This window comes from Garra rufa, chromosome 24 (assembly GCF_049309525.1).
Source record: "Garra rufa chromosome 24, GarRuf1.0, whole genome shotgun sequence".
Taxonomy (NCBI): domain Eukaryota; kingdom Metazoa; phylum Chordata; class Actinopteri; order Cypriniformes; family Cyprinidae; genus Garra; species Garra rufa.
The window spans coordinates 18,312,998-18,339,689 of record NC_133384.1 but is presented as its reverse complement, the minus strand read 5'-3'; the positions used below and the strand labels follow the sequence as shown (position 1 = coordinate 18,339,689).

General features: G+C 36.0%; 1 protein-coding gene across 1 annotated transcript in view; it reads left to right on the top strand.

Moving 5' to 3' along the window:
* cntnap2a (contactin associated protein 2a) overlaps window positions 1-26,692 on the top strand; it is a 598,272-nt gene that overhangs the window by 252,162 nt on the left and 319,418 nt on the right. Inside the window, exon 3 of the mRNA XM_073831069.1 lies at window positions 6,786-6,979. Within this exon, the coding sequence (XP_073687170.1) occupies window positions 6,786-6,979 (194 nt within the window). The remainder of the gene's footprint in view (window positions 1-6,785; window positions 6,980-26,692) is intronic.

Below are 26,692 nucleotides of genomic sequence, written 5' to 3'. Positions count from 1 at the left end.
ACCGAACTTTTTTTTTTTTTTTTAATTTGGCGTTTATTTTTGGAAAAGGGCTCTTCATATTGTTCTATCATTCTATTGTTGTATCTATCTGCCTATTTTTCTGTCCATCCTTCTTCGTCATTTTATCATTATATCATTCTGTCACTCTATTTTTGTCAATCCATCTGTCTGTTGTTCTGGGTATCTTTGTATCATTATATTGTTATATCTATCTGCCTATTTTTCTGTCCGTCCGTCCGTCCTTCCATCCATCATTTTATTGTTATATCATTCTGTTGTTCTATTTTTGTCCATCCATTCATCCGTCTGTTGTTCTAGGTATATTTATTTCATTAGTTATATCTATCTGCCTATTTTTGTCCATCCATTCATTGTTCTGAGTATCTTTTTATGATTCTATTCTTACATCTATTTTTTCTTTTGCCTATTTTTCTGTCCATCCATCCATCCGTCTGTTGTTATAAGTATCTTTTTGTCATTATAGTTATATCTGTCTGCCTATTTTTCTGTCTCTCCATCTATCCTTCCATCCGAGTTTTTATTGTTATATCATTCTGTTGTTCTTTTTTTGTCTATCCATCCATCCATCCATCCATCCATCCATCCATCCATTCATCTGTTGTTCCAAGTATCTTTGTCATTCTGTCATCTATCTATCTATTTATCTATCATTGGTCTAAATGTCTATTTTTCTATATATCTAGTCCGTCTGTCTGTCCAACAGTTTAACAGTCTGTCCATCATTATATATACAAGGAGCTCCAAAACGCTATAAATCCATTTTAATAGTTTTCATGAAAATTATTTATTTTTTTTTTTTTTTTTTTACCTAGACCCATACATTTTGTTAATATTCAATTTATCCTGTTAAATGGTCTGTTGGCTCAGTCTGAATATGTTAAACAATGATTGTTAAATGAAACAACAATATTGTCGATTATAATTTTTTTTTTAAAAACGCTACAAATCCATCCTTTTTCCCCCCCCAAAACATTGTTCCTTTATGTCTTTAAAAAAAAAAAAAAAAAAAGATATCTATCTATCTGTCCGTCCGTCCGTCCGTCCATTCATCCATCCATCCATTCTATCTATTATTCTGACAAATCAGTCGATCATTCTGTCCATCCATGCATTACATGTTTAATCTATAATTCTATCTTTTTTATCTATCTGTCTGTCTTAAAAATGGGAAATCATAGCATACAAATATTCAATAGGTATACAAATTAATTATTTGAAATACAAATAAAATATTTCTTACTATACAAAGCAAAAAGTGACAGAACTATAAAAAAAGTTAATAAGATGTTATAGTAAAAGCATTCAAAAAAAATAACATGAAATAATTGGAACAGAGACTGAATGCAGAAACTCAACACCTTAAAAAAGTAATGCGAATAAATAATCCTAAATATAAGTAACAGGGAAATATTACACAGATGACGCACACAAGTTCAGCAGATTTGGGATTGTACTAGTTTAGTAGATTTCTAGATTTTAGTAGGTTTCTGCCATTTTCTATGTATACTATACTCTATACAGGATGTGCCAGGCCTCACATTAATGCTGCTTTTGTGTATTATGAAGTGTAGCAGTGGGCCTACATGACCCCATTTCCCCTTCTTCGGGAACAGAGGTTAAAACTCTGGCTATATGTGTTCATGCTGCTGGATCATTCTAAAAGCATAGTGGCTTAATATGCATTTCAGACACAGCTCACGCAACATCTTTCACTCAGTCTCCTAAAGACCTTGACACTATATGAAACACATCCATCACTTCACATTTTTCATATGGATTTACATCAGCAAATGGCCTGTTGAAGGTCAGCTGTAATCACGCCACTCTACTGTGTGAGATGCACACAGCCATTTCGCCATTCGCCCTCGGCATCACCTTAAATTCAGACATCGGATTTGAGAGTCGCTTAGGCTACCTCCGCTCTCATCCGGCAGGAGGGGCATCTATTTAGCAGCAGTTCATCTGTGAGATGAATCTGAGGGAAAGGTCAAATCTCGCTTCATCAGAAACCTGTTTGGCCCTCACAGCTGGAGATGGGAAGGGACAGACGGCTATTCTGGCTGCTATGTGGGAAACAAAATAGCCTGTTGGAAACTAATGAGAGGGAGAGGTGGGAAAACTGAGGTGAATGACAGAGGCGAAGGAAGGTTCAGTCCCCCAGCGTTTAGTCATGTACCCCAAGCTCAGCTGAATACCAATGTGTCCATGCATGAGATTGAGGGACTAATATAAGGAATGTGAGCAGTGATCCATGTCCTTTATTTCCCTTTCTCTTTCATTCTAGTTTTTCTCCTTTTGCATTCTTACAAAGTTAAAATAATTTTCCTGAGTTAAATCTTTCTCTGTATTATATATTTTATACATATGGTAACATCCAATATAAGGGGTGTTTTTATAAAAGCTGCTATATATTTTACAGTTTTGAGCAAGGACACACTGTTTAAAAATAATGGTAAAGCCATTTTTGAAAATATATTGAAATAGAAAACTACAGAAGCATGTTTCCACCATGAAATAGAAACAAAGGTATTTGCAACATTTTATCGAACTGAGAAAGTCAGTCATAATTTTATGTATTATAATTCCGACCTTTTTCTCAGAATTGTGAGATATAAACTCAGAATTGCAAATTTTAAACTTGGGAAAAAGTCAGCAAGGTATGAACTTAGGTATGAATGACAGACTTACATTACATTTGAATTACATGTCCCATTAATATTTTTATGGAAGCCTGTTCCCACCACAGAATTACAAAAAAGAAAATAGTAATTGCGACTTTTTATCTCACAATTTTTCTTAAAAAAATTGCAAAATATAAACGTACAATTGCAAGTTATAAAGTCAGAATTGCAGGACATAAACTCACAGTTTGGAGAAAAAGTCACAATTGCGAGACATATAATTCTGTAATTCTGAGAAAAAAGTTTGAATTGCAAGTGTATATCTTACAATTTTGACGTTATTTCTCACAGTTGCGAGTTTATGCCTCACAATTCTGACTTTATTTCTCGCAGTTGCAAGGTTATATCCCACAATTCTGACTTTTTATGTTGTAATTCTGAATTTCTTTCTCTGTTGCGAGTTTGTCCCATAATTATGACTTTATATCTCACAATTCTGACTTTATTTTTTACAATTGCAAGTTTATATCCTGCGATTCTGACTCTATAACGTCAGTATTATGAGGTACTTTATACCTCACATTTCTGACTTTATTTCTGTCAGTTGTGAGTTTATATCCCACAATTCTGACTTTTTTTCTCACAGTTGCAAGTTTATATCCTGCAATTCTGACTTTATACCTCACAATTCTGACTTTATTTTTCGCAGTTGCAAGTTTATATCTTACAATTCGGAGAAAAAAGTCAGAATTGCAAGATAAAAAGTCAAAATTACCTTTCATTTTTTTATTTTGTGGCAGAAACGGCCTTCTAGAATTCTGAAATACTCTTAGAATTGCAAATAAAAAAAAAGTCTGAATTGTGACAAATTTTACCCTGTGGTGGAAAAGAATAAAAACTATTATTTTACTCTTTTTTTAAATTCTGTTTTTGATTAAATAAATGTAGCCTGATGATCATTAGAAACGTCTTTCAAAAAAATTGTGCCGACTTTGTATAAATATGAATTTTCATTAGAGTTGTTTTGTAAGTTTTTAATTTCCATGTTAAATATCATTTTCTGTTCCATGAAAAAAAGAAAGTCATATGGGTTCGGACCAGACGTTCTGGAGATCTTTCATTTTTTAATGAACTATGACTTTAATCTCTAACTGGTGGCTGTAGTTTGATAGTATATAATGTCCCCTGACTGAAAATGTATTACTGAGGCAAAACGTCAAGCATGAAAATGATAAAACAGTAAAGACAGAATTTTAATTATGAGGTCAAACAGATCACATTCTGATTAATGTCAGCAAACTCCCATTGATAGTGTCCTGCCTGTAGCGTTGCTCGCTTTGCCTACAGCTGTCTGTATCTCCTTCATCTTGTATTAGAAACCAATACTGCAAACATAATGTCTGCATTTGCTATGTTTGAATCCAGAAATGATCAAATAGATTAACTTTGTCAAGTGACTGAAACCTGAAGAACACAATACAAAAACAAATCACCAAAATGGGCGTAACAAATCACATTGCGAGTCTCTCTCTTTTAGTGTCAGCTTGTTAGCCGATGGTAAACGATTCAAACATGATGCCATATGATTTATCATCGCCTAGGTGCATTATCATCACAAAGTCCTACATGCTACATCTATAAGGCTGTGCAGATATCCCATCAGGCAGGGTTTAGACCAACATAATGCAATTTATTTTTCATCTCTTCAGTTCTGTCTTCTGCTGTTTTATCAGAGTCATCAAGTGTTTTTTTTTTTTTATTTATTTATTTACTCTGGACTGTAACAACTCCAAGAGTTGTTGTCTTCTGGTATCCATTTTGTTACTCTCTTTCTGGGCTGCTGGTGTCCTTCCAGTGCCCTTCTTCTGCTCTCTTTATCTCCTCAGAACATCTGCCTCGGCGGCAGGTTGCAGGTGGCGGTGGAGTGGATGTCCCCTGGCTCTCTTACACTCTCTTAAGCTTCTGTCTTGTACTGATCCCTGGACACCCTAAACTGCTGGCCCTTACTTTATGTTTTTGCTCTGACTCTGCAGTGTGTCACTGGCCAGCGCCACCCTGCTTTAAGTTTACAAGGAAGATAGTTAGAAACTAAGTGGACTGAATTCACTTCTATATTTCAGCCTTTAGGCACTCACAGTTTAAGCTATGTGCAATACAGTATGTCCAATTCGGGATTGTGATTCCAGTACGGACACAGATAGAAAAAATTACTTGGAAATATGGTAATTATATAATTTTTGCTCCTGTAGACTCACTACTCTGCTAACAATGCCTAGCAGTAATATATATACAACCGTTATTTCTGGTTCTCGGATCTGATTGGCTGATAAGAGTGCGATATTAAAGCAATATTAGAGTTTCACAGTTTGTAATTGTATCACTCTGCTTGCGTTAAGCTACTACTTACAGCGATTGTTATGGCGGAAGCTCAAATCCACTGTAATTTTATAAATAATACTATTTTTGTGTCACAAAATATAGTTTTAGGAGGTTTTCAGGCAAGAATGTACTTGATTATAGTTCAAATATGCAATTTGTTAATAAAGATAACATCTATTTGAAAATTTGTGTCAACGTTTTCAGACACAGCGACTGTTCAGTGCTCATGAATCTGCCAGAGAGCAGTCTCACCTTGGCCAGATTTTCCAGAATTTACCATTGGCTCTGATGTCGCTATAGTGGTTAAACATGAGATGTAATTAGTTTTGGGTAAATCTAATGGTTAGTCTTTGGTCTCATTAAACTATTATTTCAGAGCAAATAGCTTGGGAAAAATCTCATGTTTATGTAAATCGTATGCTTTATATCGAGTAATCGAGTGCTGTCTGAATGTTTGACTGAATTGCCTAGCAACATTTATGATGACTATTGTTGTTTTTGTTTATTAAATAAAATTATTTAATCAATAATATTTTATATAAAAAATAGTAGTATTTAAAAGTGTTTAGTATTAAGAAATGCTGTTTGTGTTTGTGATTTAGTTACATACTTAATTGGGTTTATATGTATTTGTGAAATTACATATTTTGATACCAAAACTAAGAGTTATATTAAAAATGGTCCTGGCTCTTCCAAGCTTTATAATGGTATTGAATGGCTGTTGAGGTTTTGAAGTCAAATGAAGTGCATCTATCTATCATAAAAAGTACTGCATGTGGCTTTGGAAGGTTAATAAAGGCCTTCTGTTAGTATAAGAAAAATAGCCATATTTGTACATTTTTATAAACAGTACTCTCTAGCTTCAGCTGACTGTCGTGTGCACGTTCACAAGAAAGTGATGTTCCAGTGGAAGATGTAGAAGAGAGAACAAAACAAAACACCATTCGCAAATTAGAAGTACAAAATGAGGATTTGTAAAGAAAAATGTAGAAGGATTTTGATATGAGCCAAGAGGAGACTGATGCACTTGATGCACTTTTTGGACTTTAAAAAATGAGCAGCCATTCACTGCCATTATAAAGCTTGGAAGAGCCAGGACATTGTTAATACAACTCCAATTGCATTCATCTGAAAGAAGAAAGTCATATATAGACCTAGGATGGCCTGTGGGTAAGTAAATCATGGGGTAATTAAAAAAAAAAAAAAAAAAAAAACTGCTGTTATGACTGCTCATCATACTATGAAACAGGATATTCAAAGAGAAAGCGGTTTGTGTTGAATTTGATTGAACTGTGAGAAGTAGGCACTATGTGGCAGAATGGAGCCATGTGCTTAAAAAACAGTGGTTGAAAAGGGGTCGTTTCTTTAATATTAATTGTTAGATTTACAACATTTAATGATCCTTTAAATATCCCTTTAACAAATGTCCAAAAGCCTCCAGCTAAAAGCACAGATAAAACATCTGTAAGACAATCTGTTCTCAGACTTCCAGGAGAAGCGAGAACAGAAAAATACAGATGCTCCTCTTGAACAACACCATTACAGCTGATCTTTGTTAAATTACAAAACTAGATTATCCTGTGGAGTATGACCTATTCAGTTTGTACTCTTGAAAAACTCTTTTAAGAGCACACATAACATTTACAAAAGAATCAGCAACATTTGTTCCTGTTCTGTTTTTCTCTAGCCCCTCTGTGACACAACCACAAAGACTTTCGATCAAGACTTTCGAGCAAGATAGTGACTATTGTGCACTTTCTCTAGGTGCTGGGGGCTGGTCTCCGCTGGACAGTGATCATTACCAGTGGCTGCAAGTCGACCTGGGAAGCAGAAAACAGGTCACAGCCATCGCCACGCAGGGTCGATATAGCAGCTCTGATTGGACAACACGCTACCGGCTGCTCTACAGTGACACAGGCAGGAACTGGAAACCATACCATCAAGATGGCAACATCTGGGTGAGTAGCATTATTTGTAAGCTGTAATAATTGCTGTAGGATTTTATAAAAGTTTTTAGTTCATCTACTGTATATACACTAACGTTGAAAGTTTTGGGGTTGGTAAACCTTCATAAATCATTCTAATATGCTGGTTTGCTGCTCAAGAAACATTTTAATCATTATCAGAGCTACAAAATGATTAATCGCAACTAAGCGCATTCAAAATAAAAGTGTACTGTGTATATTTATTATGTATATGTAAATATTATATCTACATTAATCCTTTCAAAACGATTAATTGCGATTAATCGCATCCAAAATAAGTTTGTTTACATAATGTATGTGTGAGTACTGTATGTATTTATATGTATATATATAAAAATGCACACACATACATGTGTATATATTTAAGAAATATATGTAAGATATATTTATGTATAATATAAATCATATATAAATATGAACAAAAATGTACTTGAAATATATACATGTTTATGAGTGTATTTATATATACACTGTACACACGCAGATATATTATTTAAACACAAACTTTTATTTTGGATGCGATTAATTGTGATTAATCGATTTGATTGTACTCATTTCAAAATTTTATTACCATGATGACAAACCTGAGTTTTCAGCATCGTTACTCCATTTCTCAATGTCACATGATCCTTCAGAAATCATTCTAATATGCTGATTTGCTGCTCAAGAAACATTTGAATTATTATTAAGGCTGCAAAATGATTAATCGCAATTAATCGAATCAAAATATAAGTGAATGAGGTTTGTTTAGTAATTGCTGCTGATTTACGCCAAAGGTGTTTGATTGTCTTTGGTTTGGTCTATTTTGTTTCTATTTCTAACCATATAATCGTTTTGTTTACGTGCACTTATATTTATGTTTAACATCTTGCATGCTGGCTAAAACACCATGTTGTTAGTAGTAGCAGCTTCGCCAAATTGGAAAAGACACCACCTTGTAACATGTCCCATACTTCATTTTAATCAAATTTCTTTTTCATATTTTAATCAAATTGCTGTTCACTTGTTTACACAAAGCTTTTCTTAATTGGAAAATAGCGTCTTTAATGCGTGAAATGTTATGACATTAATTACAACAGGAAATTAAGATTCAAGATTGGTCCTTGACATATTCGTAAGGCATGGTGGTTGGGTTAGCAGGATGTTAGCGTACCTCTTTCAGACACTGAGCTCACCAAGGACAGCTGAAGATCAATGAGTCGAGAGGATGCCTTGATTTCTTCCTGGGTGCTTTAATCAACAGTAAGCAATCAAGGAAGCACTTAGATCCAGAGAAAGACAGTTTTACAGACTGATTTCAGGCTGCGCTCAGTACCCACAGCAGAGAGGAGTGGAATTATTACTGGACCCACCAGCGATCCACACAGGGTGGTCTCAAAGGACAAACGTCATTGTCTTTTATCTGCACCACCAAAATGTTGCTCCTGGACATTCTTAGCTCACCTCAGAAGATTAATCATTTGATCTGTCCAAGTTAGACTCTAGTTCGGTAGAGTAGACTTCAGACTAAGAAGAAATAGCTTTAAACTTTTAAAATCGAGTCCTAATGTCTCTCTTGCATTTCTTTGATGGTTAGAAAATTAGTTAGTGGAATGGAGCTAATTTGTAAACGTTTTATTATGGACAGTTTTAGAATGTGATATTTATATTTTTACATAGCATTGCATTATTATATCTCATTAATTGAAGACTTACTTGACAGGTTAATCAATTATCGAAGTAATTGTTAGTTGCAACACTCGTATTTACAAACTTATGATGAGGTTTTAAGGGGATAGCATACATTTCAGTCCGTTCCTCACAAAAAGCAGTGGCTTTTGAATACTGTATAAAGCAATGTGCTTGTGTCATTATTCAGAACTGACAGTAAAAAGTGTATGGAAGAAAAAAACAGCTCAGACTTCTTTTGTGTCCCACAGAAGACAGAAAATATTAAAGGATTCGAACCACATGATGACAGATTTTTCATTTTTACTTTAAAGTTTAGCCTTGGGTAATTTAATCCTCTTGAACAAGCTGAATATGATGGTAGAGTGATATCTTAAAGTCATATGAAAAGTTGTGCGATTTAAGAGTGACGTTTGGGTGGTGCAGGATGAAAGTCTCTAGAGCGACGCTTCCATATGAGAGCGTGTTAGATCCACTTACTACATTCCCAACAACCGCTGATTTGCCACTTTACATCACTTTTAGTGTTTTGATGAGGGTTCTTCTGTCAGCTTTTGTGTTTCAATAAGAAGCCTTTACATGGGGAGTGTAAGAGGCAATGCTGAGGTCATTAGCCACGTTTTCATCCAATGTGTGTGTGGCTGTGTTTTCAGAAAATGTAGCTTTTTCTCAGTAACTTTAACACACAAATTGTCAACAGTAATACACTGTAATTTAATTATGACCTTAAAGGGATAGTTCACCCAAAAATGAAAATTATGTCATTAATTACTCATCCTCATGTCTTTCCAAACCTGTAAGTCCTTCATTCATCTTCAGAACATTAAGATATTTTTTAAGAAATCAGAGAGCGTTTTGACTCTGTATAGACAGCAGTGTTGGGCTACTTTAAAAAAAGTATATACTTATCACAAATAGTAGTTAGTAACTGAGTTACATCATTATAAAAGTAACTATTGTGTTACTTAAAAAAAAAAAAAAAAAAAAAAATTACAAATATGTCAAATAACTTGGATGTCCCCAATATAAAATATGTTAAATGAACATGTGCTTTTCTCACAGAGGAATATATGTATAAAAAGCTTGAAATGTCTACTTTTAAATGAAGTCAAAATATTAAAAGAAAACAAATATTCTCCAACAAAGTAATCCATATGATATCAATGCAAGCTCCAGTTTTTCCAGTATTAAACTCGTTATCTCTAATGTAATCACGCACACAAGCAGCTCCACTTTTCCAGTTTTATACATCCATGTAAGACATGCAGACATGTAGATAAACGCCGTAAACAAATGTGAAAATTCATCAAGTTCATCTCAGCTACTTTTTACTTGCTGGAAGAAGATGCTCTGAGAGGAATAAGCCAGAATTTATCTCAGAAAAAGAACACAATGCTATGCAATATGCCGCTTTGCAAGTCCTATGGCTGAGAGAGAGCCTACTCGGATGAAAAACGCTTCAGTTCGCCCAATTATAGTAACAATGCCTTTTATTGTCAGTAATGGTAACGGCATTGTAATGGGGGAAAGAGTAATTTGTTTGCTTGTTACTGAAAAAAGTAATGCTGTTAGTAATGCCATTTATTTATAATGCCGTTATTCCCTTCCCTGATAGACAGTAATGCAACTGACACGTTCAAGGCCCAGAAAGTTAGTAAGGACATGGTTAAAATAGTCGTGGTACTCTTGTAAAAAATATTTTAATTTGTGTTCTGGAGATCTCATGGGTTTGGAACAACATGTGGCATGTAATTAATGACAGAATTTTCATTTTTGGTTGAACTATCCCTTTAAAATGTGCTTTTAAGTCAATCTGTAAACTTTTTTGTCAATACCTAAAATGTCCCAAAAACGCTAGTTTGAAAGGACTTTGCACTGTTTAATAAATAATTATCAACAGTAATATACTGTAATTTAATTATTTGTGACCACAATGCTCTGCATTTTTATCTTAATTTTGTTTGTCATAATTTTGGAATGTGGTAAAAATAGTTTGAAAACACTTTGTTGCGTAAAAGGACTTAATGTAGCAAATAAATGTTGTGTAACATGACAGAATTACTCGTCCCCATGTAGGTCCCATTAGGGCTCTGTAAGTAATTGATGCTTAATTCAAAATTCAGCTCTCAAGTGTTTTCTGACACTTTTGAACTCTTTTGAGTTGGAAAAGGGAATGAAGCTTTTTTTTTTTTCTTCCTGCTTTGTGAAGTGTGGTGCCCTTGGTTTCCAGTTCATCTCTGGAACATTTACTGGTTGCCATGCATTACTGTTTAATGCAGGCTTGATCGATAGAATTCGAACATTAAGAAGACTGAAGTGGGAATTATGGATCATTCCGGTTGCTACAGTAGTATAACATTGGCCATTCAGCATCAGTGAATTGTTGCCTAGAAGACTGACAAAAGTAATGCTAAGCAAAGGCGAACAAACTCTTCATTACAGCCCTGCTAAATTAGCTTGATTGAGGGGCATATGTTTTTACATTCAGTTTGAAATCTGATTGCATGCCCCCTCTTAAAGAAATTCAGCACTCAAGGATAACCAGTCTACCAATCATGGTTTCAATATTAAAGCAGCAATCAAAAGTAGACTTTCAAAACATTCAGCGTCCAATTGATTTATATGCAGTTTGTTTTTTTAGACTGGTTCATTTTTTCACTCCTGAATAATTTTCATCACATTTTGTGCTGTGGCTTTAATTATTTTTCTTTGACAGGCTTATATGCTTGAATATTAATTAAGACCTTTTGTGTTGCTAATGAATAATGGTTAGTTGTTGTGCTTTTATATGCCACGTGCAGCATTTTTAGCATTTGGTTTTGGTTTGTGGATACATTTTGAATTTATTTTTCAGTCACTATTTTTCCTCCAAATAAGTTTAGCTCAGGTTAAATGGCACTTTGGATTAAGGATATGACAATGAGAAGAGATAGGAAGAGTGTATACTAGCACTCAAAGTAAAAGTCATATGCCGTTTATCTGAAAAATGACAAACCGCTATGTACAGTATTGTGGTGACATGTGATGTCCTTAGCCTTTAACGCTAAGCTGTGTTCACATAATCACTGAAGGTGCTCTTTGACCCTGCAATACATCTAATATGACTTTACTTCATCCCTGATGTAAGATAAATGAGTTGACAGTGATTTCCGTTTACCTCAGATTCTTAAATGTTGGCAGTGGAGCCTATTTGGGATTTATGACATGTCAGATTCGCAGTATTGCACAGAATAAAATGTTCGCTTTGTGTCCATATAATTCATTTCTACTGCCACGTTGTTGTGTTCATCAGGGAAAGGAGAAGACATTCCTGACATGGTTGTTTATCTGGGTCAGACTTAGTTAGGGAATAATAATTTACCTCAGATTGTACAAAAGATGAGCGAGTGTATTTCTTTATGAAAAGCCATTATGTCAGGAATGGCATGGAATGGTAATTTGTCTTTGCTTCAGTTGTGTTTTGAAATGTGTTTGTGTTGGTCGAGCACATCTGCCCATATCAGACAATGACTTAATGCTTGCCTTATGTTAGATTTAAAATGTAGGGCTGTAGACTTTTGACAAATGAGTGGCTTCTAAATAGAGATGGGTAATATATCATGCTAGTTAGGTATTCAACTAGTCATCCAGCAACTCATTTATTTGTTTACTTTTAAGGACTACATATTAATTTGTGATATTTTTATTGGCGGTGCTCTAATTAGCAGGCTGACAGCTTTTGGTCTGTTTTCATGATAAATTCCTCTTGAAGAAGTTCTGTTTATAAATTTAGCTTGTTCAACACTAATGTTGGGTGAGTGAGATTATTTTTTGAAGAGATTAGTACTTTTATTCATTAAATTGATCAAAAGTGACAGTGAAGACGTGTGATGTTACAGAAGATTTCTGTTTAAATGTTATTCTTTTAAGCTTTCTACTCATCAAGAAATACTGAAAAAAAAGTATAATTTTCCACAATAATATTAAATAGCACAACTGTTTTCAACATCGTCGTCTTTGAGTGGCCTGTTATAAGATTTAAAGGGATAATTCAGCCAAAAATGAAATATTAATAATGTAAAAAATGCAGTAAAAAATATATAGAGTAAATTGATGGCTGTCATGATACACTGTTTAGAAAGCAGGCAGGAGGCATGAATAAACGTAAACATTCTTAAATCAATAGAACACAGGGGTAAATCCACAATGAAACACATGAACAAACACATGCACATAACTGGTAGACCTGATAGCGACAAAATGCAAAGACAGGAACTTAATTTGGATACACAGGTGCATAGTCAAATTAAACAAGAACAGGAACATGACCAAATTAGGAAAACCAGGAACAGAGACCGAGGCAAAACAAGACAAAACAAGTCCATGATCCTGACATATCACCCCCATACTGGAAAGTGCATCATTGCGGTACAGAAACAACATGGGGAGGGACGGGTGGGAACCTGGGAGGAGGACAACGGACAGAGTCCAGGGTGGAGACGACAGAGAGAGGAGCCAAGGAGGAAACAGGAGGAACCAGGGCGGACCAGACAGAGGGAGGAGCCAGGGAGATGACAGGAAGGATGGAGTAGGCAGCACCAGGTGGAACCCAGGCCACAGCCATAATGACGGCCCACGGTGTAGCCGACAGAGGGAGGAGCCATGGAGGAGGAAGGGCTGATGACTCCAGGGGGCCAACCGATGGTGACGGAGAAGCCTGAGGCGGAGACAGAGAGCCGATGAGCCAGGGAGACGAGGAGGATCCGGAGGGCAAAGGCGGAATAAGTGGCTCCGGTGACTGATGCAAAGGCGTGGAACCTGGAGCAACAGACTACTAAGGTGGAGCCAAAGGGACAGAGGATCTTGACGGAGCCGGAGGGAAGGAGGAAAAAGGCGAAGCCAGAGGAGTGTCGAAGTGCAGGATAGTCAACGACAGACAAAGGTGGAGTTGGAGGGACCAGGGAGCCAGGTGGAGCCAGTGGACTGCCGGGCCACAGCAAAGAGGAGGGAGCTAGAAGACATGGTGGACTCCTGGACTTGGAGTTGCAGGTGGAGAGAAGAGATCCTTCAGCCATGAAGCATACCTGTGTAAAGCTTACCACACTCCTGGAGGGCTGAGGGTGAGCAGAGGGGCTGACAGATGACAGCAGAGGAGGAGGCAGGAGCGAGCGGGAGGGCGGGCATTTGTGAGTCTCCGGGCTCTCGGGAACAGAAATCCTCTTTGGGCTGGATGTAGGAACAGGAGCCCTCTCTGGGCAGGACAAGAGAAACAGGAGCCCTCTCTGGGCTGGACGGGGATACATGAGCTCTTTCAGGGCTAAACTCAGAAACAGGAGCCCCCTCTGGGCTGGACAGGGAAATAGGAGCCCTCTCTGGGCAGGACGTGGGAACTGCAGCCCTCTCTGGGCTGGATGGAGAAACAGGAGCCCTCTCTGGGCTGGACAGGGAAACAGGAGCCCCCTGGCAAAACTCAGGAACAGGAGCCCCCTCTGGCCTGGCCATGGAAACCGGAGCCCTCTCCCGGCTGGATGTGGGAACTGGAGTGACTGAGGGCTTCGTAGAAGGAGGGAGGAGAAGGGGCAGGTCAGCGTCACAGTCTATAAGGTCCTCCTCCACTTTCCATTCACCCAGATCCAATAACAGCTCACCCTCAGCCATGTTGCAATGGGCCTAGCTCCTCTCGGTGATCTCACTGATGTCGTCTTTCTTCGTAGTGGCGTGCTTGGCAGCCGGCTCTCGCACCTGGACTGACATAGGGCTGGACAATATATCGAACGATATTGTAAGGCGCGTTTAGTCAATGAAGCCGGTACTTTGATTAGTAGTAAATCTCCATCACGTGTGTTCCGCTCAGGTTCCGCTGGAGCGGCAATTAATACACAGAGACATAAATTTCTGACAAGCTACGCCATATCGAGGTCAATATCGCATTCGCTTTGTGTAAGAAAAATATCCATATGTAAAACTTATTAAACCAGAATCTCTAGCTTTCGCCAATTGTTGTGTGCGCATTCAAGAGAAAGTGGCATTCTAACATATGACGTAAGACGTGTTCTTTCTCAAGTATGAAGTTATTCTTGACAAAGATTGCCAGACTGTGAAATAATTACTGTAGTCTTTTTAAATGTGGATTTGCATTTAGTATCAAGTAAACTTGCTAACAGAAGCGTACTTCTGCTTCAAAGACAAGTAAAGAATGATACAGATTCATTGAATTTTCCTTTGTTGACTTGTTTGATGATGCCTGCAAAGACCTTGGTGCATAACATTTAAACTTTATACCAATCAAATACGTGTGAAAGCAAATGCTGCTGAAATCCTTTTTATCCAGACGTCTTTAAAATTGATCCATAAGAGATTATGTATTCCATTTCATAGCTGATTGACTAACATAAAGCAATACAATCCCAGCTATGACTTCTGTGTTGTGTGCTGAATCTTTAATGGAAGCATGCATGCACATTTGAAATGATCTACAGTATATAACAAATGTAAATTTATTTGCGCATGAAACCCTGAGCTAATTCCAACTGATCTCACTGCCACTTACCTCAAGACAATTAGACACTCTATTTAACTGCACCTGTCCCGGTTTATTTTTAAAATGACTTCAATTACTGCATGATTACTTGTGAGCAGACAGATGTAATCTTCAAACCTTTATGCCGCAGTTCACCGTACTTCACTGTGCCTTCTTTATTTTACAAGTACGCCTCAGCCTGTTCTTTTTAACTCAATAGCCTAGGGTTCAGTGCTGTACATGCACTATTAATCTTCAATGTTGCCCAGCTGGAATTTACTGTTCTGACTTAATGCTGTCTTGCTTACCTTTGGAAAATAATGTGATTTATGGATTTATACGGAGAGTCTTTGCATACTCTGTGGTTGACAATATACTTTAGCCTTGAGTTCCCTTGCATAAAGAGTCAAATTTGACCATGCAACATTAATGCCAACAAGCAATTTCCAAAATAATGATTTAGGTCTGTTTTGTTTAATAGTGCTGCCTTTTTTGATCCACCTTATTCTTCAACGCAGAAGTAAGCCTATGGGCATGACTTCTGGTTTATTAGCCGCTATAGGGAAATAACAAGAAGAATAACAACATGCAGTACAAACCAATGTGTTCATAATTAAGATAATGCATTATAATAATATGGTAAGACACACCAATTTGCAGTATCAAGCAGCAAAACAAGCTGTTTTGTACAGCTAAAAATAGCTGGACGCGGATGAGACCAGAAGCCAGACCCATAAAATTTACAAATGGCTGACTGGCTCTTATGGGAAAAAAATCTAGTGGATAAGGATACTCCAGTGTTCAATGTCGCATGATTCTTTAGAAATCATTCTAATATGCTGTTTTGCTGCTCATGAAACATGTATTGCTATTAAATGTGACCCTGGATGACAAAACCAGTCATAAGTATCAATTTTATGAACTTGAGATTATACATCATTTTAAAGATTTCCATTGATGGATGGTTTGTTAGGATAAGACAATATTTGGCTGAGATACAATTATTTGAAAATCTGAAAACTGAGTAAATACTGAGAAAATTGCCTTTAAAGTTGTCCAAATGAAGTTCTTAGCAGTGCATATTACTAAACAAAAGTAAAATTTTAATATATTTATGGTAGGAAATTGTCAAAATGTTTTCATGAAACATGATCTTTACTTAATATCATTAAGATTAAAATAAATAAAATAAATAATTTTGACCTATTGTTGACTATTGCTACAAATATACATTTGCTACTTAAGCCTGGTTTTGCGGTTAAGGGTCGCATATATGTTTTAAAAAATGGCTTAATATTTTCAAAAACCTTGAAACATTTTGTGTTCTTTGAGGAATATAAACACAGTAAAAAACTATTTGTTCAGTCAACTTAAAATAATTTGTTTATTTTAAATTTTGCCTTAAATTTTTAAGGCAGCTGGGCAGTTGATTCACTTAGGACAACTTAACATTTAAAGTTGACTTAACTTAGTTGACTTAAGTGTAGTGTTCGATGAATTCCATCACAAAATATACGTCATTCAACCCGACCAATCAGGTTGTAAACATATCATTATGCCTTTATGTTTTTTTTATCTTTAGGTTCGCTGTCAAAAATGCCAGGGTGAATGCTAGACAGACCAGGACCAAATGTATCATTTTCTTTTTTGGTCTGGAGCAAATGAACCAAACAAAATTACAAGTGTGAACACACCATTAGATATTAGTGATTCCTAGCTTTAGGGACCACTGTGGAGCTATTTGTTCAATCCAGGACTGTCGAAATACAATTCTGCAGTTTCCACTATAATGGAATATAGTGGAAACTATAATCTTGAATATTTTAAGATCACAAAAATGCAATTGCACACTTTCAATGTTTAAAGCTTTGGTTCATCGAAGAGGTGACAGAACCCCACAGTCTTGTGGAAGGTGCTCAGCATGCAAGTCTCACTCAAACGCCGCATGATTTATTCCTGTTGATTGACCATGATGTGAAAGCAGTGGATCAGTTTCCTATTCGGCTGTGAGCTGGAACACTCAGGTGACATGACAGATGTCACGTACAGTATATTCTCACTGAAAGCTACAAGTTAACCTCCTCAGAGGCTTGACATTTCTCTGTGTTTTAGCCTCTAGCAGGTACCCCATTGTGTCACGACTAGACTGCACCATCTCTCCCACTTCTTAAATGTTACCCAGGTCCATAATACTGGGAGAAAGCTAGCCTGCTCTCAATGGCAGCTTCTCGGTTGGTGCAGGAACCTCTAGAAGTGTGATTTTTATCTGATGATGTTGTAGATAAAAATAAATAAATAAAAAAGACAGTTTCTTGTCCTACCTTTGGACATTTTTATTTTCTTTCTCCTCTTACCATTTCCTGGCCTCCAACTCAGAGTATGACCTGATCAGGTTTTTTTTTCCCCACAAGTACCTTTCTGTGAATTGAATTTTGATGGATTCTTTTGGAGGCTCATACATTACTGATACCCTTTCTCAGCCCCTGCAGTCAATGCTGAATGAGCTCCAAACCGCCGTCTCTTGTACTGAATAAACACACGCTGAATTCTTATATTCTTCCTCCCATGTGGTCCGACAGCCCTCTATGTGGCATAATGGCGGCGAGATCTCTCCATCAATTAATCTGCTGAAACATGCGTTTAGAAAGCCTATAAAACGAGGCGTACCCCTCGCTGTGGTGTGAAAAGACCTATAGTTGTTTTATTCACAGTGAGTTTTTGCCCATTATGCAGATCTCATTCTGACTGCTGGGTTTTTCTCACTTGACGTTCCAAGAGTTCTCACACTGGATTTCTGCTTTCTTCCAACAAGAGGGCTTTTGTTTTAGGATTCATGGAAGGAATTTTCCATAACAGATCCAATTTTTACAACAGTATACCCTTTTTTTACTTATTGCATTGAATTAGGTGGTGCATTTTAAGTCTGGTCTAAAATCAATCTGATCTCATGATGAAAACGTAGCTGTGGGAACTTTTTCACAAACTGCAAAATACGTACCACAATGTACATTTCATGACGTATTTGATGTGAATTAAAACAAGCTTTTTTCAGCGCCACTCAGTGGACATTTCACATCAAATACGTCATGAAATGTACATTGTACATTGTGGTTCGTATTTTAGGAGTCATGGAAGGAAGCCATTTTAGCTTGTTTTTTATCTCTTATCTTTCAGCTCTTTCAGTGAGTCATGTTTTTCACGGGATTCGTACCCAAGGATTCCATATCCTAAATCCATTTCCTACGGGTAAATTTCGTCATGAGATTAGGTGATTTAAAAATAGATTGTATAACATTCATGTGTTTACAATATTTTAAGTTTGGATTTAGAAAGTCATCAAGGCTGTATTTATTTGATCAAAGAGACAGTAAAATATGTAATATTGTGAAATAATTTTTTTTTTTTTTTTAACATTATTAATGCCCTCAACTAAAGATTTTTCTGGTTGACTAGTAGTTGTTTATTTTAAGCATTAGTCGACTTTTAGTCACACATTTAGTAATAAACCATATAAATCAAAATAATGAGCCTTTAATTGCCTATATAGCCTAATAAGCGCTCAAGCGCACACAAAGAAGCTTGCACAGCATCAGCAGATATAAAATTATGAATGTGTCAGTGAAAAACATTAAGGAGGCTGCATTAACGTTTTAATAATTTATTTATAAACTAGTCTGCCTTTGTTTTCGGCCTAAGATGAAGCCGGCGACACTGACTCACAATCTACAGTAGTGAATGCGCCTGCATGCATGTTTAATATGGGTAACATAGTCTGATTTCTTTTTGAATTGGTCGATTTAAAAGTAGATATTTCGCTCTCGATGGATATATTTTTTTCATTTATGTAAGGCAAATATACACAGAGTTTCAAAGTTTCGCGCTCAAGTTCACAGAGACCAAGACGGCAGAAAGCGCATCCTGTTTGCTTGAATTATTTTACAAAAGCGCAACGTTTTGTTGTTATTGAGTGTGTGAGTGTGAGTGAGTGTGCACAAATAATCGTACTATTAGGGGGCAGCTCTAGTAAAATCAGTAATATTCTGAAATATTATTACAATTTAAAAGAACTAAGTAAAAATATGAGTGTTTGTTTGTATTGTTTTTTTTTTGTTTGTTTTTTTTGTTTTATTACTATTGCTTTTAATCAATTTAATGCATCTTTGTTCAAAGAAAGCTTGAACTTCTTATAAATAATCCGCTACATATTCCCCTTTTTTGTTGCGGACCCCCTGTTGAAATCCTCCTGATTAAACCGTTTCCATCAAAATATAATAAACAATAATTTAGTCTTTTCGTTTTTGGTTTCTCACAGACTGTTTAAGTCTCTAGTACTCTTCAACTTCACAAACTTTTGTTTCGTATGTGTGTAGCTCATTCGTTCAACTTCTGATAAGGCCCATTTCCCCTTAATTCGTTTTCTTGCAATGCTGAGACCTTCAAGGGCTTCCCAATAATGACATACTGTGCAGCTCAATTCACCATTATATCCTTTCAAGATATCAGTGGCATTCAAAAAACTCATACATTGAGGTACTTTTGATCTTAATAAGTGGAGTGGAATAAGGTTTAACAGGCCACTGCTCTGAATCTGAATGTAAGCAGTTGTGACAGACTGGATCAAACCCAGCTGAACTAAGGCTATTGTGCAGATTAATCAGAGTCAGACACCTGATATATTTGCATCCTTAGTAGCATATATTCTCTCAGGGTTTCTCAAAGTTTTTATTTTTAATTTTTTATGAAGGACTCCATTCATAGACTTTGCTTTGACTGTTGGTAAACAACTTCCTTGCATTAAAACACTGAATTTCAAGAGTAGTTCACCCAAAAATGAAAATTCTGTTATTAATAACTTACCCTTATGTCGTTCCAAACCTGTAAGACCTTTATTCATCTTCAAAACACAAATTAAGATATTTTTGATGAAATCCAAGAGCTTTTTGACCTTGCATAGACCGCAACACAGCTGACACATTCAAGGCTCAGAACGGTAGTAGGGACATTTTTTAAATAGTTCATGTTACATCAGTGGTTCTTAAGACAGTACAGATAACCTAACAATAATGACGTCCTTACTACCTTTCTGGGCCTTGAATGTGTAATTTGTGTTTCAAAGATGAACAAAGGTCTTACGGGTTTGGAACAAAATGAACAACATAGTTAATGACAGAATTTAAATTTTTGGGGGGTGAACTATGCCTTTAAGTATTCCAATCAGTCTCCCTATGGTCAATTTTGCAATTTCAGATTGTATTCTGTCTATATCAATAATCTATATCATATTTATATTTGAATGTAAATCAATAGAAAAAATGTACTATGTAAGAAAAACAAACTGGTTAACATCACATTATATGTAATTTTTCTGTAAAACACTGTCAAATTTTTGAATCAATTACCCTTTTTTTCAAACAGTACAAGGACATTTCCTGCGTGATGCATCACAGATTATATTTTAATTAAATATTTATTTTTATTATTTTTGCAGTCAGTATTAGTATACATTAGGGTGTTTTGTTACATTTTCTATTAATTGTTGTTATGTTATTTATTTCTTTGAATGTTTATTGCATTACTTTAGTGTCCTGTGCACTGTCTATATGTAAATAATGCCCATGTTGTATATCTATTTTATTTTATTTTATTTTATTTTCCCCTCTTATGGTGGTTATTAGTACAAAGTACTGATCAGTACCAAAAAAAAAGTTAACATTAAATTATTAAATATGTGTTATAAGTATTATATATAAGTTTATGTATAAATGTGTGGTTATAAGTTAAATAAGAAATAAAATAAAAATATACAGGCACCAATATGCCATCCCATAATGCCAGATTTTTTTTTTTAAATATATATTTAATATATTTTTCATATTTTTATGGTGAAATTCTGGCAACTCCGGCTGCCATTTTACTTGACCAATGTACAGTAAATCCTACAAAATAAGCCAAGATTTTACTTCCCTGTTTTCCCCTTTAACCTTCCGGTTTCTTTTTAAAGGTCCACTGAAGTGCCTTGAAACACGCAGCATTATTCTATGTGTTGACATAATTTAGACTAAAACAGGAAGATATACTGTAGTATTCTGTGTAGAATTCAAGTGGCTCTGCGTCAGTTAACGCATATGATCTGCTCTGTGCTATTGTGTCTCTAGACCGGAGCTGACTGTGTATGCGTGCTGTGGCAGTTTGCGTGACACAGCGTGAAACCAGACTTCATTTGCCCCAATATAAAACATATTTACACTATCTGAATAGTTCCCTATTCCCTATATACAGTGGCATGCGAAAGTTTGGGAACTCTTTGCAGAATGTGTTCACATAAATGTGAATAATTTTAACAAAATGAAAGAGATCATACAAAATGCATTGCTATTTTTTATTTAGTACTTTCCAGAGTAAGACATTTTATATAAAAGATATTTACATGTAGTCCGCAAGAAAAAAAAAAATAGCTGAAATTATCACAATAACCCTCTTCAAATGTTTGGGAACCCTTGGTTCCAATGCTCCAGAAGGAAACATGATGCATTAGGAGCCAGGTATGAAAACTTTTTGAATTTGAAGATCAAGGTAAATTGTACTTATGTACATGTTTCTTCCGGGAAACATGCAAGTATCTTCTGTTGCTTCCAAAGAGCAGAACTAAATAGAAAAATTGATATTTCCAAAAAATAAGAAAAAAATGGACATCTTCATCCCATTCAAAAGTGTTCACCCTCCAGCTCTTAATGCATTGTGTTTCTTTCTGTAACATCAATGAATGTTTGAAACTTTTTTAATAGTTGTATTTGAGTCCCTCAATTGTCCTCAGTGTGAAAAGATGCATCTTTAAATCCTGCAGGACCTGGTGGATTTTTCTGAAGAACAGCACTCAGTTAAACTGTTCAGAACAAACAAGGGAGTCATGAACAACCATCACAAAAAAAAAAAAAAAAAAAAAAAAAGTGTTGTAGATCATCCAGGTAACCACACACAGTATTAAGAACCATGGGTTCACAAATGTTTGAAGGGGGTTGTTTTAATAATTTCAGCTATTTTTTATGTCTTGTCAACTATATGTAAACATATTTTATGTAAAATATCTTACGCAGGACAGTACTAAATAAAAAAAAAATAACATGCATTTTTTATGATGTCTCTGATTTTGTTAAAATTATTTACATTTTCACTGATTCTGGGGTTCCCAAATTTTCGCATGCCAATGTATCAAAAATACTAACTCTGTGGACAAGTGACTTCACTTGGTCTATTTATAGTGTAGGGGGCGGGAGGTTTCGAATTCTAGAGAGCATTCTAGAGAGTTTGTAAATTTTATATGCTTATAAGACTTAATTGTAAATGCTAATTTTGTCATTGTTTTGGCACACACTGGCTTATAGATAATCTTAAGGTTAACATATATATACTAAAAGCCCAAAAACTTCAATTTTGATTGCATGGGGACTTTAATAATGCCACAATGTGGAGTGTGTTAGCAGAAAGTAACCGTTGTTGGACTTTAAGTGCCAATTTTCTACCCTGCCCAGCGTTAGCTCATTCTTAGTTAGACTTTACTCTGCATACACTGTAAAATGAGGAGGCTTACGTATATCCACATGTCAGTTTCTTCCTTTAACTCTACTCCTGAGTTAGTCTCTCGTCTCTAAAGTACACCAATTCAGAGTGTCATTGAGTTGGCCGCCCCTGTCAGCCCTTCACACATATGCATTCGGCTGGCATTTTGACTGATTCGGCTGTGCTCTTGGTCTCTGAGAGAAAAGCTGTCTTCACCTCATCTGTCAAGACAACCCCGAATGGCGAGAAAAGTATGAGTGTGCCAAATGCCCTCAGCTGGAGGATAATGGTTCCCTAAATACTGGATCACATTTTGCTTTCACTCTGCTGGCAATGAGATACATCGCTGGGTGTCCCGTTGATTACGCTGTAAAATGCGGTTGCGATTCCACATAAAAGCATTTGAATGTCCATAAATCATTTAAGCAAGGCTGCAATTATGTAGTTGGGTCTAAATGTGTGTCTCTGCAGTGAATCACGAAGGGTCCTGCTTTGAGATACTCATCACTTAGTTGCCTTGACACTGAAGTAAAATGGTGTTTTTTTTTCAGCATCATACTGACTGTAACAATCAACCTAAAAGGCTGGATTACAAAGTTTAAAAATGGGGTCAGATTTTACTGTGTGAGAGATGACGGTGTTAAAAGAATGACATAAAACAGAAATAAGGTTAAGAATGTTGTATTTACAAAGTTCACAAGACTTTAAAACAACACAATAAAACCAGGAAAACTTAGTCTGTTAAAAGCATACAGTCCATTGCACCATACCCTAAAACAGTCCAAGAATCCTAGTGTGCTGAAAAAGTTCCAAGGTGTCCACCAGTGTGTATATACAATCCAAAATGGGTGATAGTCCAATTTGTGGTAAGTCTGGAAAGGTAAGTCCACTGAAAGGAAACTCGTCAATCCCGTTGTGTATGGTAGTTGTTTGTTTGGCATGCTGCTCACTTTATATAGTTCCTGCTTCCTGTCATGTGACTTGATTGGTCACATGACAGGCCAACCATTCATTTCTTAAAGACATACACACTTAAAATGTTAAGAGGAATAAAATGGACAAAAAAAAACATGTAAAACACTTAAAACTCTACTATACATAAAATCATTGTAATAGAGTGGTAAAACATGTTTCTTGTGTGACAGTGTCACATAGTCTCCCCCCTTTGCCTACGGCACATTGGGGAAGAAACTAGTTTCTTAAGAGTACTGTCATCCATTGTCCATAAAATGGGTATCCTCTTTAAAGTGTGACTTTATGTCTTTGAAATAAATTAGCTAAAACTAGCCCTAGTTGGCTGGAAGGAAGTGGGGAACCATTGTAATGAGGTGGAGGTCGGTACCAGCCTGGGTAACCCTGGGTAGGTTGCGCGGTTCCTCCCTGGTGCTTTTTGTACCCAGCGTTGCCGGCATGCTGCTCCCACTGTAGATTCCTCCTTCCTGGCTTGATGGTTGGAGTTGTTGCAGGGTGAAGAGATGGTTCTTTGCTTTGGTTGATGACGGTACACATTCCACAGCTTCCCACATACCGCCAGACATCCTTACAGACCGTTGGCCACCAGGCGACCTCCAGGATGCGGAGGAGAGTTTTCAGTCATCCATGATGACTCTCTGTTGTCCTGCTGTGGAGGCTCTGTAGCGTTTGTTGGATCAAGGCCTTTGGAACGACGAGTTGCAGTCGGTGCTGGCCGTCTTCGCTCTTGATCCGTCGGTACAGCAAGCCCTGGTGGATGATCATGGTGATCCTGTCAGTCTGGTGTGTGGAAGGGGAGATGGGGAGTGTGATGGCATCCTGCTGTGCATATATATATATATATATATATATATATATATATATATATATATATATATATTAGAGATGCTCCGATCAGCATTTTTGGGGCCGATCACCGATTACCGATCACCAAGATCATGATCTGCCAATTGCCGATCACTGCCAATCACAGAATGGCAGGGGAATGGAAATCTTTGATCTATAATCTAGCAGAGTTTGCACCATTTGTAGAAATGAAACTAACTCTAAATTAACTATATTGAAATATTGTTAGAGATATCGCCAGTTGCTGATGCCTTCCCTGCTGAAAAAAACAGCGTAAGCTGGTTAGGTATGTTTTGGTGCTTGGATGCTGGTTTTAGCTGGTTTATGCTGGTCCTTTGCTGGTTAATGCTGGTCCTTTGCTGGTTTATGCTGGTCATGTTGCTGGTCAAGGACCAGCATTAACCAGCCAAAGAACCAGCATGAACCAGCAAAGGACCAGCATAAACCAGCTAAAACCAGCATCCCAGCACCAAAACATACCTAAGCAGCATATGCTGTTTTTTTCACCAGGGTTTGACGCTAGCAAGATGATTATTATTATTATCCGTCTAAAAAGGCGCCTAACTTTAGCGATGCAGTGCAGAGAGTCGGTTCTAGGATGCTTCAGAAACTTGTCGTGATATAAACACACGCATAGAGTGGCCACGTCGCCTTAACGCGCCGCATGGGGAAGAGATTTATTTATATTAAAGTGCATGTTCTTTGCTTGTTATTTGTAGCTGCTTTTTAAGAGGATGTTAGGATTATATTATCCAGCATTGCAGTCATTAGGATAAAGGTAGTAAAATGTGGTTTAGGCTGAATTAAATATGATATATCAGAATCTGTCTGTATATAGGAAACATAAACATTCACCTCAGTAACATCTATATGCGTTCATTAGAATTACGATACGATAAAATGGCGCTAAACATACACACGTGAATTACACGCGCACCGTTTCTCCTCATTCTATATGAACTGAACTACAACATGAACTGATGACAACAATCAGACATACAGCGGTAACATTATTGCAATATGACGGGTATAGAAAGATACATTCATTTACATTCAAGCACACACATTCACCACTCAGAATGAAACCGAAAGTATACTTGAACTTCTCCGGCAAAACTACAGTCAGCGCTCTGTACACGCACAACTTAGTCACATGCCCAATAACAAGACTACCCTTACAAAACTAATAAAGAATTTAGTACTCATGTTGCATGTTGCCACTGGTAAGCTCCGCTCTGCTGTTGTTTACCTAGGCGCCGTGCATGCACGTGTGAAAAAGTTGCGCGAATAATTTACGTCAAGTGATCGGCTTTTTTGATCTGCGCTTTTGGGGTTCGCCGATCAAGCTATTTTCAGCCAATATCGGCCGATCATGATCGGTTGCCGATCAATCGGAGCATCACTAATATATATATATATATATATATATATATATATATATATATATATATATTAAGAATAGAAATTAATAATAATAATCATCATTTATAAATGTATTTAATTTACTACATGTAATATTATTATTATTATTATTGAAATATAGATTAAATCGTTTAATAAGTTAACATTTCATTCTTTATACAAATATCACATATAAAATAATAATAATCTATAAAAGTATTTAATTTACCACATATTGAAGTTTTATTATTATTATTATTATTATTATTATTATATAAATAAAATTGTTTAAATTAAATTATTTACACAAAAATATTACATATAAAATAATAATAATATTTTATAAAAGTATTCAATTTACTACATATTAAGTAAGTTATTATTAAAATTTAGATTAAATCATTTAATAAATTACAATTTAATTGTGTACACAAATATCACATATAAAATAGTAATAATAATAATAATAATAATAATAATAATAAAAGTATTTAATTTATCACATAATAAATTATTATTATTATTATTATTATTATTATTATTATTATTAAAATATAGATTAAATCATTAAATCAATTAATATTTAATTCTTTACACAGAAAAAATATCACAATAGAATAGATAGGAATGATTATTATTATTCTATATGTGATATATGTCACGTATTGGTCGTCTTGTCATCATTAACTCTTGCACTACACATCATGGACTTCATTCCCCACAAGCCACTGCACTAATCACTC